Source organism: Moschus berezovskii, chromosome 3, assembly GCF_049115385.1.
Source record: "Moschus berezovskii isolate FMDL1 chromosome 3, NW_MosBer_1.0, whole genome shotgun sequence".
Taxonomy (NCBI): Eukaryota; Metazoa; Chordata; class Mammalia; order Artiodactyla; family Moschidae; genus Moschus; species Moschus berezovskii.
Window position 1 is genome coordinate 53,017,097 of NC_142462.1, and position 14,793 is coordinate 53,031,889.

The 14,793-nt window shown below is 38.2% G+C and overlaps 1 protein-coding gene across 1 annotated transcript in view; it reads right to left on the reverse strand.

Annotated features, from left to right (window-relative positions):
* Positions 1–14,793, reverse strand: part of RELN (reelin) — a 593,433-nt gene that overhangs the window by 513,701 nt on the left and 64,939 nt on the right. The window contains exon 2 of the mRNA XM_055420724.2: positions 1,148–1,258. Coding sequence (XP_055276699.2) covers positions 1,148–1,258 — 111 coding nt within the window. The remainder of the gene's footprint in view (positions 1–1,147; positions 1,259–14,793) is intronic.

Genomic DNA, 14,793 nt, shown 5'->3' on the forward strand with positions numbered 1-14,793 from the left:
GAACACAGTAAGGGTGGGAATAAAAAAGTGGAATTTTTAGACTTAGAGAATTTTATTTTTTCTGAAGGATTAGACCTTAAAAGTAGTAACCAACAGATTACAAAAGCTTATCTTGGATCTTTTAAAAATAGGGTAAATTCTCAATGTCAGATAATTTTAACAAGATGATTAAATGACTTCTTGGTTTCTTTACCCTGAGGCTGTGAACCCCATCTTGGGTGAGCAGGGTACCACTGTAGCCTCAATATTATTGCTCTGACATCAAGCAGTAATGTATCTGGGCAGAGCTCTGCTGGGACTCAACATAGAGGGGATGCTCCTTCATATATCAAAAGTAGGTAAAATTTACTTATTTAATAAATACCCTAGGAAAAAAATAAAACATTGAACACATGGCTGCCTTCAATAATGGAATTCTTTCTCACATTAACGGAGGAAATCTTGTACAGTTTTCTAATCTCAGAGTAGGATCAGAGATTTCATGTCTCACATAAATTGACATAGTAAATTTGCATTTTTGATGCTGTAAAGGGTCTACTGAATCCCAGACTGGCATGTTTATCAAGTTATGGGTAAACCACAGATTTCCAAATCTAGAACCCTCTGTGGTCAGTGACCACCACGGAGCCTTCTGCCTCCACTTAAGTAAACTTCCAGGTCTCTGGGTTAAGGACAAAGACTCCATATAAGTATTTTTAATATTAAATCACATTATTTTATGAATACTCAGAGAATGCAATAATTTCAACAATTATTGCTATCTTTCACTGTATGTGATGCTTACTTGCCAAACATATGACACTTTTCACTTATTCCAAGATTTTAAGAACTGTTTATAAATACAGGTTACTGAATAAATGCATGGGCATCAGAATGAATTCCAATTCCATCAACCTAAATGACAGAACACAGGAATCTACTCAAATCCCACAGGACCAAGTGTAACAGCAGCAGTACACGGAGAGAGGAGTAGAATGGCCATCACACCAACTCGTGGTTGGTTGCATATTTATGACTTACTTCAACTCACTTAACTTTAAGCAAACATATAAAAATCACTTCAGATTATTTTCTCTGAAATAATAAATGTCGAATACTTTTAGATATTTCAAAAATAAGACCTATAACTGTGTAAAATATAGCTTACCAAACCCAAATGCATTAGACCCTCCAATGCTCTGTGAAGCCTGAACACTGGTAGACGTGTACAGTCCAGTCACCAGCAAGCCGTCAAAGAAGGTGCTTGTCGAAATTGTCACTGAAACACAGGGGAAAAAAGAAACCTCAATTAATACAGTCAGAATAATGAGATACATTTCTTCAGCGTTAGACACTGTCAAAACAGTCTTTACTCATTATTAACAAATTATTTTTATACTATCCCTACTTAGTATTTCCTTGATATCAGAAATTACATAGGAGCGAACAGAAACTCAGAACTCCAAAGTCTGTAATCGCTGGTCCTAAATTTAGCACATCAAATCCACCTTTCCGCATTCATTTACACTTTCCCTAGCTATGTGCGAAATCATCAGAAAATAATGTAGTACTGAATAGTCGGTTTCCCACCTTCACCACCACCCCTGAAGGCAGTCAAAGGCATTGCTGGAGTTCTGGCATTGTGATGAAACACTCTTATTTTTTTAAATATTTCATACTGTGGGAAACAATCTTACATCAGCTGAAAGCAGAACAGTAAGTTGTGCTACACTTCTTATTGTTAGACTGTGTTTCACAGATGAGTCCCCTGAAGTCTTTAACAAAAGCAGGCTAATTTGCATGAAGACAGTCAGCCCTTTTCCTTTTGAGAACAAGAAAAGAAGACCATTGCATGCTTTAAGTTTCAGAACAAAGTCTACAAGAGGAGTCCAAATGGTTTCATAACCAGAAAATCAGGATGTTCCTGAGGAAAAAAGGGTCAAATTAACTGTATCTGTACACTACTTAGGTTTGGCTTCTTAAAATTGTATCTTGCTCACCACCCTAAAAGTTGGTCATAATTTCCTCCTTGAAAATAATTTTTTCTCCTGCATTGCCTTTATTATACCAAGATGAAGTAAGTCATTTGTAGGAAATAGCCAAGAGGAGGTATTATTATTGTGGCAGTACCCGGTATAAGATTGAAATCATGCTTGCTGGCAGTAAGGAGAATGACCAGAGTCACATTAACTGTGATGGGAATGTTTAAATTAAACTCCAGGAAATCCAGTGAGTACAGCAGAATGGTTTGAAACTTCCATATCATAAAACACACGTATCAACAGAAGAGCCGACAACACACTACCCCCAAAATGGCACTGGATGTTGAAGTAAATCGTTGCCACATTCTTTAGTCAGATTTGAGTGCTGGCATGTAAACGACATGAAAACCATTCAGCGGGGCACTGAGATAAGTAGTTTATATGCATTATCTCATTTCATTATCAAAACATCTCTGTAGAGGGGGTACTGTTACTATTCCCAGGATACAAGTGAGGAATCTGTGGCATGGAGCAATGAGGAACCTTGCCCAGGACCATCTGATAACATCTAAACTTTCTGATGCTGTTTATCTGGCTTCTCTCCCATTTTTTTCTCTGCCTTTCTGCCCCCAACCCCCTGCCCAACTGGATCCCACAGTCGCAAACTGGCCGTGGCCAAACTTTTGTTCAGTAACCTCTTTCCCACATTATTCACATTCATTAGGAATATTTCCAAAGCAAAATGAAAGCTATAGGAGTCAACATCACTGTTGACTAGAAAGGAAGAAGGCCAAAGGCAGCCAGGAGGTATCCCCCATGGCATGTTGGTTAAAACCTAGGCCAGATAAGGGACGAGATCTGGGTCCTGGGCCCTTATATGCTGCTATGTGTTCTTCAACAAAACCACTTTGCCTCTCAGAGTCTAAATTTCCTCATTTATAGAATCACAGCCATCTGTTTTGCTTACCCCAGATTCCCACAACTGGTTCTATTGATGCCTTCCTCCTTCAGTTCGCTGAGATAAAAAGTTCTTAAACGTCCCCCTCCCATCTAGGAGGTTTAGAATTAAGTCACTTCCTTTAAGTTGCCTATACTAACCACAGGACTCAAATGCTGTTGTCTCAGGTCATCCTTCACAGCCTGCAGAGCCTCAATGTGGATTCACAGGACCCTGCTTTTACCCACAGCCTCTCAATCCACTCCGCTCCAGTCCAGCAAGATGGCACCTATCTGGTGTTAATGCACAAGCACAGCCATTGTGGATTTCTCTCCATTTCCTTATGCTTCTATTCTGGTTCCTATTCCCAAGATTCTGAATAATGTAAGGGCTTATGGTTTGGGGATTGAGACAAAACTAAATTTGAGTCTTACCCCGTCTCTACCTTTGTCCCATGTGTGATCCTGGGGTGAGTCATTGACTCACTGTTCAGTCACTAAGTCATGTCTGACTCTTTGCAACTCCAGGGACTGCAGCACACCCGGCTTCCCTGTCCTTCACTATCTCCCGGAGTTTGCTCAAACTCATAGATATCCATATACAAAAAGGAATGATAATACTATCAGGTTTACTGTAAAATATAAAGGCAAATGTTTATTACCTATCAATGTATTAGATCCTTAACACACTATCATGTATATAGCAATGCATCAATAAAAGTGTGTTACTTTTCCCTGCCCTTTTTTAGACCTAAAAGCCCTGCTTTGCTCTTCCCTTCCTGAGAACTGGGCTCCTGTACAGACCTCCTGGCATCTCCCTTGCTAGATACCTGGGTGTGCCCAATCCTGCCAGGGTTCTCCATGTACTCTTCCCACCCACTACTTCATTTGTGATCACAGTTCACTCAAGTCTGAACTGTGACTTCAAGTGGGCCCAAGATAAATGAACATCCCCAGCTTGTTATTAATTTATCTTCCTTTCCAAAAGATATTCTTCAAGCATCTGTTCATGTTTACTTAGAACAGAAGCTAAACACTCTCAGAGAAGTGGCTAAGACAGAAAAGAACCATGCACAGAAGCTCTCAATCTTTCTTCTACTGCTCTCAATTATTCATTTCTGGCCTCAAACAGCTATGTTCCTCCCAGCAAAACATAAGCCCTGCCATGCCTGCTGTGACAATTGATAAATTCAGTTTATGGAAGGCTTGAATATATCTAGGGAAGTTTCAGTCCCTTAGAGACGTGCATCAAGGAAGCTGTCTAGGTGGTCTGTGACTCATGTGGTTACTGAGCATGGCCACAGTCTATTTGCCCCTTAGATATCCATCCAAATCTTTAATCCTTGCCAGACCTCCCCTCTTAACCACCACCCAGTGCCTCTTTAGACCTGAGGATGAAGCAAATTCGGATCTTAATTCTTCCACACACCACACAAGAAGTCTACGTCAGATCAGTCCTTTCCTTTACTTAGATTCTTGGGTGCTGAAGCAGCAAGGTCTAGTGAAAACAGTCCATGACTTAATTTCCAGTATCATTAATTTGCTAGGCTCAGACTGAGTAAGCTTTTATCTCTACTTGATTCTATTTCTAGCAGTGATGTGAACATCTATTATTTGGTAACATCACGCATCAGTTCAGTTCAGTTCAGTTCAGTCGCTCAGTCGTGTCCGACTCTCCGCGACCCCATGAATCACAGCACGCCAGGCCTCCCTGTCCATCACCAACTCCCGGAGTACACTCAAACTCATGTCCACAGAGTCGGTGATGCCATCCAGCCATCTCATTCTCCGTCGTCCCCTTCTCCTCCTGCCCCCAACCTTTCCCAGCATCAGAGTCTTTTCCAGTGAGTCAACTCGTCGCATGAGCTGGCCAAAGTATTGCAGTTTCAGCTTTAGCATCAGTCCCTCCAATGAACATCCAGGATTGATCTCCTTTAGAATGGACTGGTTGGATCTCCTTGCAGTATAAGGGACTCTCAAGAGTCTTCTCCAACACCACACTTCAAAAGCATCGATTCTTCGGCGATCAGCCTTCTTCACAGTCCAACTCTCACATCCATACATGACCACGGGAAAAACCATTGCCTTGACTAGACGGACCTTGGTTGGCAAAGTAATGTCTCTGCTTTTTAATATACTATCAAGGTTGGTCATAACTTTCCTTCCAAGGAGCAAGCGTCTTTTAATTTCATGGCTGCAATCAGCATCTGCAGTGATTTTGGAGCCCAAAAATACAAAGTCTGACACTGTTTCCACTGTTTTTCCATCTATTTCCCATGAAGTGATGGGACCAGATGCCATGATCTTTGTTTTCTGAATGTTGAGCTTCAAACCAACCTTTCACTCTCCTCTTTCACTTTCATCAAGAGGCTTTTGAGTTCCTCTTCACTTTCTGCCATAAGAGTAGTGTCATCTGCATATCTGAGGTTATTGATATTTCTCCCAGCAATCTTGATTCCAGCTTGTGCTTCTTCCAGCCCAGCGTTCCTCATGATGTACTCTGCATATAAGTTAAATAAGCAAGGTGACAATATACAACCTTGACGTACACCTTTTCCTATTTGGAACCAGTCTGTTGTTCCATGTCCAGTTCTAACAGTTGCTTCCTGACCTGCATACAGGTTTCTCAAGAGGCAGGTCAGGTGGTCTGGGATTCCCATCTCTTTCAGAATGTTCCACAGTTTATTGTGATCCACACAGTCAAAGGCTTTGGCATAGTCAATGAAGCAGAAATAGATGTTTTTCTGAAACTCTCTTGCTTTCTCCATGATCCAGCGGATGTTGGCAATTTGATCTCTGGTGCCTCTGCCTTTTCTAAAACCTGCTTGAACATCTGGGAGTTCACGGTTTACATATTGCTGAAGCCTGGCTTGGAGAATTTTGAGCATGACTTTGCTAGCGTGTGAGATGAGGGCAATTGTCCGGTAGTTTGAGCATTCTTTGGCATTGCCTTTCCTAGGGATTGGAATGAAGACTGACCTCTTCCAGTCCTGTGGCCACTGCTGAGTTTTCCAAATCTGCTGGCATATTGAGTGCAGCACTTTCACAGCATCATCTTTCAAGACTTGTAATAGCTCAACTGGAATTCCATAACCTCCACTAGCTTTGTTAGTAGTGATGCTTTCTAAGGCCCACTTGACTTCACATTCCAAGATGTCTGGCTCTAGGACAGTGATCACGTTATCGTGACTATCTTGGTCGTGAAGATCTTTTTTGTACAGTTCTTCTGTGTATTCTTGCCACCTCTTCTTAATATCTTCTGCTTCTGTTAGGTCCATACCATTTCTGTCCTTTATCGAGCCCATCTTTGCATGAAATGTTCCCTTGGAATCTCTAATTTTCTTGAAGAGGTCTCTTGTTTTACCTATTCTGTTGTTTTCCTCTATTTCTTTGCATTGATCACTGAGGAAGTCTTTCTTATCTCTCCTTGCTATTCTTTGGAACTCTGCATTCAGATGCTTATATCTTTCCTTTTCTCCTTTGCTTTTCGCTTCTCTTCTTTTCACAGCTATTTGTAAGGCCTCCTCAGACAGCCATTTCGCTCTTTTGCATTTCTTTTCCATGGGGATGGTCTTGGTCCCTGTCTCCTGTACAATGTCACGAACCTCCGTCCAGAGTTCATCAGGCACTCTAGGTGGACTTAAATATGTGAGTTGTTCTTGTTCAGCTAAGGCATGTCCAACTCTTGGTGACCTCACAGATTGCAGCATGCCAGGCTCCCCTCTCCTCCACTATCTCTTGGAGTTTGCTCAAATTTATGTCCATTGAGTCAGTGATGCTTCCTAACCATCTCATCCTCTGCTGCCCACTTCCTTGCTATATATGCAAGACATCATTTCTAAACATTAAGTGACTTAGAAAAAAAAAATCGTAAGAAAAACACTACTCTTAGAGACTCTTGGCTTTACGTACCATCCATAAGCTGACTACTCTCAAATTTCTATCTCCAGTCCAAACCTCTTTATACATTCTCTCTCTGTACACACACACACACACACACACACATACTGGTTAACACTTCTACTCAATACTCATGTCAACTTCAACATGACCAAAACTGAAAACCCACCCCTACAACTTCCAAAACTGCTTCTCCTGCAGCCTTTCTCAACTCTGCTGATGGCAGCACCATTGCTCCTGCTGCTTAGGCCAAAACTCTCTAATTTTGGAACCACCTTTTCCCATACTCTGAATGCAGTCCATCAGTAAATCATGTTGGTTCTGCCTTCAGATCATATCCAGAATCTGACCACTTAGCACAGTGTTCTGAGCTATCATCATCTCTCCCACTGTTGCATTAGACATTAATCTGGTCTTCCTGGTTCTCTCCTTCTCTGCAGAATCTTCCCAGTATAAGAGTCAGAGGAATTCTTTTAAGACATCCAGTCATATCACTTCCCTGCTTAGACCTCTCCAGTGCGCTGTCAGTGTCTTTACAGTGGCTACAAGGTCCTATGTGATCTGTCACTGTTCCCTCTCCGTTCTCATCACCTTCTGCTCTCCTCCTGGCTCACCCCACTCCAGGTATACTAGCCTCCTTGCTGTAACCACATATATCAAGCCTTTGTACTAGCTCTTTCCTCTCTGCCTTGGACTCTCTTTCTCCAGGTACTGAAGGGTCAATGGTTTATATAAAAATCATCTGATAATAACTTAATGGTTTAAATTGGTAAACACATTTAAACAATTCAGTCTGCCCTATGATCTACTTATTTTCATGGTTTTACAAATGTTCATGGTAAATTTATAAAATTCTTTTCCAGAAGACATTTTTTCCTTGGAGTCAATTTTTTTAACCTTTTAATATTTTCATTAAAAACTGTTGTATGGAGAACTAACCACTTTAACTATAGAGGAAAAAAAAGCAATATAAATAATATGGACAGCAAGTAGAATTTTGAACTTACCAGTACATTTTAGGGAAGAAATAAAGCAAGTATATTATTACTTATAATCAGAAAGCATATGTGTCTTATCAGATCACATAATTCCCTTGTTTAACAAACATCTCTAGCTCCCTATTAAATCCCACAGATTAAAATCTTATATCTAGTGTGATTTCAAAGTCCTTCATGTTGTGGCCATAACCAGTCTCTACAGTCAATTTTCCCCATTTTAGCTGCAAATATCCTTTGATCCACTTCAACTAGGACATGTTCTTAAGTAAACTGTTTCCTTGCCTTTCTTTAAAGGGTTCCTTCACCAAGAGTTACTTTCCTGGTTTCCTTTTGCTGAAATTCTATCCATTCTTCAGGGACAGGCTCAAATGATCTCTCTCTTACGAAGTCTCTTCTGACCTCCTAGGGAAAGCTCCCTCTTTCCTCTCACTGACCCCAGTGAGAGGGGTCTAGTAACATGGAATACTTGAAACATTCTAACTTCCACAGAGCCTGGCCCAGAGGAAGAGCCCAATAGATGCTTGTTAATTTCAACCATGCAATTCCTTTAATCTTACTGTGTCATAATGCAACCTAACTATGGAAAGTTAGGTAATTGACCCTATTCGTTAAAAAAGGGAGATAATAATATATGCTATCAAAATTATTTGGACATTCTGCCCAGATTTTTATTTTTTAAGTCTCTGTCCCGTGCTTTTAAATAAATTTTTCTGTTATTGGATTAGTAAAAAAAAAAATTCAACCATGCAATATCTGAAAGAAAAATAAACACCTTTATGAAAAGATACATGCACCTCAATGTTCATAGGAGCATTATTTACAATTGCCAAGACACAGAGACAACCTACGTGCCCACTGACAGATGAATGGATAAAGAAACTGTTGTATACAATGGAATGCTACTCAACCATAAAAAAAAAAAAAAAATTGCCATTTGAAGCAACATGGATAAACCTGGAGGGCATTATGCTAAGCAAAATAAGTCAGAGAAAGATAAATACTGTATGATATCACCTATATGTGGAATCTTCAACAAACTAGTGAATATAGCATAAAAGAAACAAACTTATAGACACAGAGAATAAACTGGTGGTTACCAGTGGGGGAGTGGCATTACAGGGATGGAGGGAGTGGAAGGTTAAAACTCCTGTGTGTAAGACAGGCTCAAGAATGTACTTAACAACACAAAATATGGCCGATATTTTGTAGTAATTATAAATGAAAGTAACTTTAAAAATTATATATGCTTTTAAAAATTAAATAGTTAAAAAAAAAATCAACCATACAGAAAATGTTACATCATCATGGGTGTGCAGTCAGTTGCTTTAGTCGTGTCTGACTCTTTCTGACCCTATGGACTATAGCCCACCAGGCTCCTCTGTCTATGGGATTCTCCAAGCAAAAACACTGCAGTATGTTGCTATGCCTTCCTCCAAGAGATCTCCCTGACCCAGGATCAAACATGCATCTCTTGCATTGCAGGTAGATTCTTTATGAGCCACCTGGGAAGCCCTTGTTACAACATAAAGTAACATAAAAATAAAATATAACTGAGAATATGGTATAGCCAATGTAACTAAAATTGTGAAATCTCTATCTCTTCAACAGAAAAAAAAGGACCAGGAATATGAAAGTAGAAGTTTCTCCTGAAAGGAAACAAAAATAAAAAATTAATGCAGTATTTTTATTGTAGTACTCAAAAAATCAGAAATATCTAAGAAATTTTTGGTTGAATTTTACATTTAACCATAAAAGTGGTTATTTTGCATATATCTATATATACTTTTTGTGTGCATATGTCTGTATATATACATATTTTATGTACATACCAAATTAATCTTCTCATAATTTTGTCACTAAGACACTCTTATCCTCACTCTGAAGCTACCCTGCCATTTCCTCAAATGAAAAATAAGAAAGGATCAAAAGGCTGAGGAGGTTGTACATATCTCTCTCACATCTGTGTTAAATTGGCAATGAGCTTAGCACTGGGAGTCTATGAATATGGATTGCCGGGTTGTGACAGCTGAATGAAAACATGATGTAGTGACACAATTCAATTCTTATCAGTGGCTCAAAGAGAACCTCTGTCTTAAAATGACTAATTACAGAGTCAGTTATTATCTATTGTAGCGTCTATTAACTGTTTCCAATAAGACCCTAATACCATTCTTGCAGAAAATCACTGCAAGATGAAAGTCTGGAAGAAAATAAACTTAGACATTTAATGCTGTTTGCATTTCATCCTAAAGCTTCTGGCTTACAAATGCTCTATGGGCCATTAAATTTTGATCACTTCAAGCATATTCCATTACTACTTTATACAAAAGACCTTTAATATGTGCAGAAAAGAAACATATTTTATAATATTTGAAATGATGTTTCCTTTTCTTCCAAGATGACAAACATCAGAGGACAAAAAACTGCAAAAATCTTGAAATTAACTATTAGTGATGATGCACCTACTGCAAAAAGCTTCCATTTCTTATTTTTATATATTTTGAAAATAAAAAGCACCAGAACTAATACTGTCAATACTAAAAAAAAAACTATTGCTGCATTTTGCCTTATGAACAGAAACTCATTTGCCTTTGAATACAGAACAGATTAAATAGCCTGAGGAACAAACATATTACTCTGAAAATGAAATCAACTCAGTTTATTTGCCACAAAATTTCATCAACATGATGTGTTCAACTACTGATTCTTCCTTAAAGTGCCACTAGCCCTGAGTACCAAATAGAGACTATCTAAAATACATTACAATCTACATTCAAAATCTCTATAAAAACATGATCCTCAAACTACTTTTCATTACATATATTAATTCCATTATGACATGGTTTTATGTGGTTTTCAAATATTAAGCCAGCATTTCAATAATAACATACCCAAACCAACAATCGCTGAAAAAATATCCCACTGATATGTAAAAGAAATGACTGGAGGTCAAGATTCACTGAGATAGAGGGAATGAATCCATGGCAATGAACTGGACGCAGAAATCTTATAATGACACCAGGAACAAATAGACTAGAGGAAGATTATGGCTGTCCACCAGTGTCAGTCTCTAGAGAGGCACTGCTACATGAACCTCACTCACTCTTTCCTGCTTCTGTAAATCTCTATTAAATGGCTGACCTAGAACATCTCTAACAGCATTTTACCCTCAAATGTAATTGTCACCTCCATCCCTCCTCCTCCTCCTCTTTATCATCATCATGATCACCAGAGCTAAACAATATTTGACCACTATATGCCAGGTGCTGTGGTAAGTCTTATAAGAAGATTTAATCCCTTCAATATCCCTATGAAATAAGTACTATAAATACACACTTTCATCCATGAGAATGCTGAAACACAGAGGCGAGGGTGGGTTGAGAAACACACTTTACATGGCATGGAAAAGGTGGCTGTAAGAAATGGAAGCCACGCTCCTCATCCCAAATGCACTTCATTCATCTCCCGGAAGACCTGACAGGGTGGCAGGGGCTTGACCTTCTCTCGGAAGGCAGTGGCACAGTGGTACTCCCAAGGGCATGAGTGCAGTCTCTCCAGCATCTGCCCAGCATTTAACCTGATGTTTGTTGCACCAATTATCACAGCCCTTTTTAAATAAAAGATCATTATTATTATTACTCCTCTTTTTCATTTTATATGGCTTTGTACTTTTTGCTATGTACTTTTGTTCCTTGAGAACAAAGAGGGCAGAAAGAATGGCCTCCAGGGAGGACTAAATGCCGGGTGATGGAGGACTAAGTTGAAGATCACAATAATAAGGTCAGAAAGCCCTGGATCAGCCCACCTCTGTAAACAGAGGGAGCATGCCCTGGCAAACGCCCTCCCACCTTTGTTTCCATCTGAAAGCAGGGCAAAAACTGAGTATGATCTGGGGATTATGACAAGTGCAGGGAACCTATTACATGCAAAATTTAATGATGTATTAAAACATTTTTGAGCATTTGTATTCTGTAAAAACGTTCTTTGCTGGCTGGAAGAGGAATCCAACATCTCTGTGGAAGTCTATTATGATATATTTATATTACAGATTCACAGAATCAGATGAGCCACAAGGAGTCTCTAAGTCTTATCTTTCCGGCACCACCAATAATAAAAGGAGAGCCACTGAGATTTTTCCCTTCTTTAAATTCTTCCTAGGAGATAAAATAGATGCAGTCAAATGTGTTTGTGAACTTATTATTTTTAAAATTAAGCCCTTTGGAAGTAAGTTTAAACATCAGTGTTAATGAAAATCTTTTGTTTCTCTATCCCTCAACATTCCCTTTCCTTTACACCCCAGGTGTCTCTTTCTTTCCCTTTCTCTGTCTCTCTCTCACCAGCATTTCTGAAAACACTAACCACTGGGATAAAATCTCACATATCTTATTTAGGTGAAATCCCTTCCTGAGACTCGGAGACCTAGTTCAGAATAAGCATCTGAGGTGAGGTCCTGAACAATATTTTTGAAACTGCCTTAAGATTGTTCAATTTATGCTAAACACAAATTCTTTACTAGTGATCTTGAATATAAAGGAGAAAAATAGGGTTTTATAATGATTTAGTCCCAACTTTTAGCCCCAAGTGAAGTTAAAGCAGTAATGATTTCTTCCTGTCATCCACCTTTGGCTTTCATAACACGATTCTGAAGTTTCAAAAATTCCTACAAATAATGATAAAATTGTTTAGTTTCTAAAACTAAAAATACTTATTTTCTTTATAAATTGCACTTTATTATAATTGAGAGAACTGTTGCCAAGAATTACTTGTATTTGTGATTTATCTCTTCCCTTATTTTTCATGTGTTACTTTTATATGAGGTCAGATGATACTCATACATGAAAATTTCATATTGTTGGCCCTGTACTCAATAAATTATTAAAGTGATGTGAATAAGAATGTGGTGTTCAGATTTTCAGCAATTTTTACCCTTTTGTTCTTTATTTTTTTAAACGAAAGACTACCTTGTCTATAACTCATCATAACTTTTTAAAATTTAAGCAAAAATTAGCTTTAAAAGAAAGCATTTTGGGGGACTTATTAACTCTAACCTTTTCAAAGAAGTTCTAAGAATGTTTCCTTTAACATATGGATGTTAATTAAGGTTTTCTAGGGGGAAAAATAAGCCTAGTAATCTTACGAGCACATATACAGGTAAATATGTTATAGTGAAATGCACAGATGCCTAGGGAATAAGTACACATGTAATTTTTTTCAGAATAATCAGATGTTTAAAGAATTTACACAGTTAAAAGGGCCTGCAGTTATTTTGTTTTTATTACTCTATCTTGGATATTTTTTAACATGAAGTGCCCCCACAATTCCTCCAAAATGTGGTTTTGACTAGTGTAACTAAAGAAAATCTGAGCTCATGTAACAAATCACAGGGTGACTCCGAATAGTGTCCCAAGTTATACAGAACATAAAGGTATGCTTTTGTTTGCAACTTAACATATGGATAATATACTATTACAAATTTTCAACGTGGTAATTGTCTGTAATATGTATCTATATGTTATGTGACAGAGATATATCATGTATCTCTTATGTTTGTAGATTGACTAAATCAACATTAATAATCAACAATTAACAGAACTGCTAATAGACATAGTTAAACTAAATGTAACTGTAGAAATATTTTCTTTTTTACAAAAAGGGCATTTTCATAGTATTCTCATTTGGCACTTCGGTATGTTCATTTCAATTCACTTAACTAATTACAAGCAACTGTGCTAACATCAAAGCATCCATTTAAATACATACTGAGGCCATTACACATATGGCATACATATGGAAAAAATAAACTATGAAACTCTACAACTAACTTAAATAGGACAAATCGAATCTATTCAACACAGATGGACTCATATTCTACAAGTACTCACTAATGAAAGTATTACTTTTTAGTCAAATAATGAGTATCTGGTAGAATCATGAGCCAAACTAAATTCTCCCAAAGATTATTTTACCTTATTAACCAAAACCTCCAGTCACCTGAGAAACATCTTAAAATTTAGATTACTAGGTCTCCCCCTTCCCCCACTTGATTCCATCAGGGATTCTGATTCTATAGGTCTAACAAGTTTCCAACCCGGTAAATTCTGTGTAGGTGGTTATGAAATAGACCAATTACAGCTATATGAAAAGCTCCAGATTGATATCTCATGGGAAATAGAATTTCCAGTGAAGGCTAACCACAGAACTAAAAACTATAATTGAATTGAAACTATATTAAGAATTCCACTACAGTAAAAAGCTACTTTGCCTTTTATTACAGTGCAACTTCCTCCTAGTGCAAATGATGTTTAACAAAATGAGGATGTAATGGGACACCTGTTCTTAGGAGATCTCATATGTGCAGTGATTTTTCTCTTACTGACGAGGATAGAAATGAATCTAAAATGAGGATTAGCACCCAAGGCAGTAGATTTGGAGCAAGGACTAAAGAGCAATGTCAGAGCCTGTGGAGACTTTTAGGCAAATGGAGACCTCACTGATGTCCTGACTCTGAATCAGTAATAAAGAAAAATAGCTAGCTATTTCCTGAACTTGGCAAACATTTTCAAAATGTTACATAAGTTATGGATTCAATACCAGCAAAAATAAGGGTGGAGAAGATAGCTGAGGTTAAATTACTGTATCTTGTAGGAAACCCTTTCTGGATGCTATGGTGCACCCTCTCTTTTCTGATTGCTAGTAGGTCATTAGAATTTCCAGAATTTACTAATGGAGCAACATGAAGTTTAAAGGTCTGCGGTTGCTGGAATTTTACTATCAGAAGTGCTCATGGTACTACTATTACCCATGGGACAGAGAAATAGTGGCTTAAGAACCACATGTACATTTTTCGATACCATGGCTGGAGAACTGAGCTCACGTCCAGGGTTAGATGCTCCCACTACCTCTTTTTCTATCTTGAGCTTCAACTATTTTCTAAAGGTGCTTGGATTCTACATTTTTCATTTGGAATAAGCTTCTTGGTGGAAAGGTGAAAACAGAAT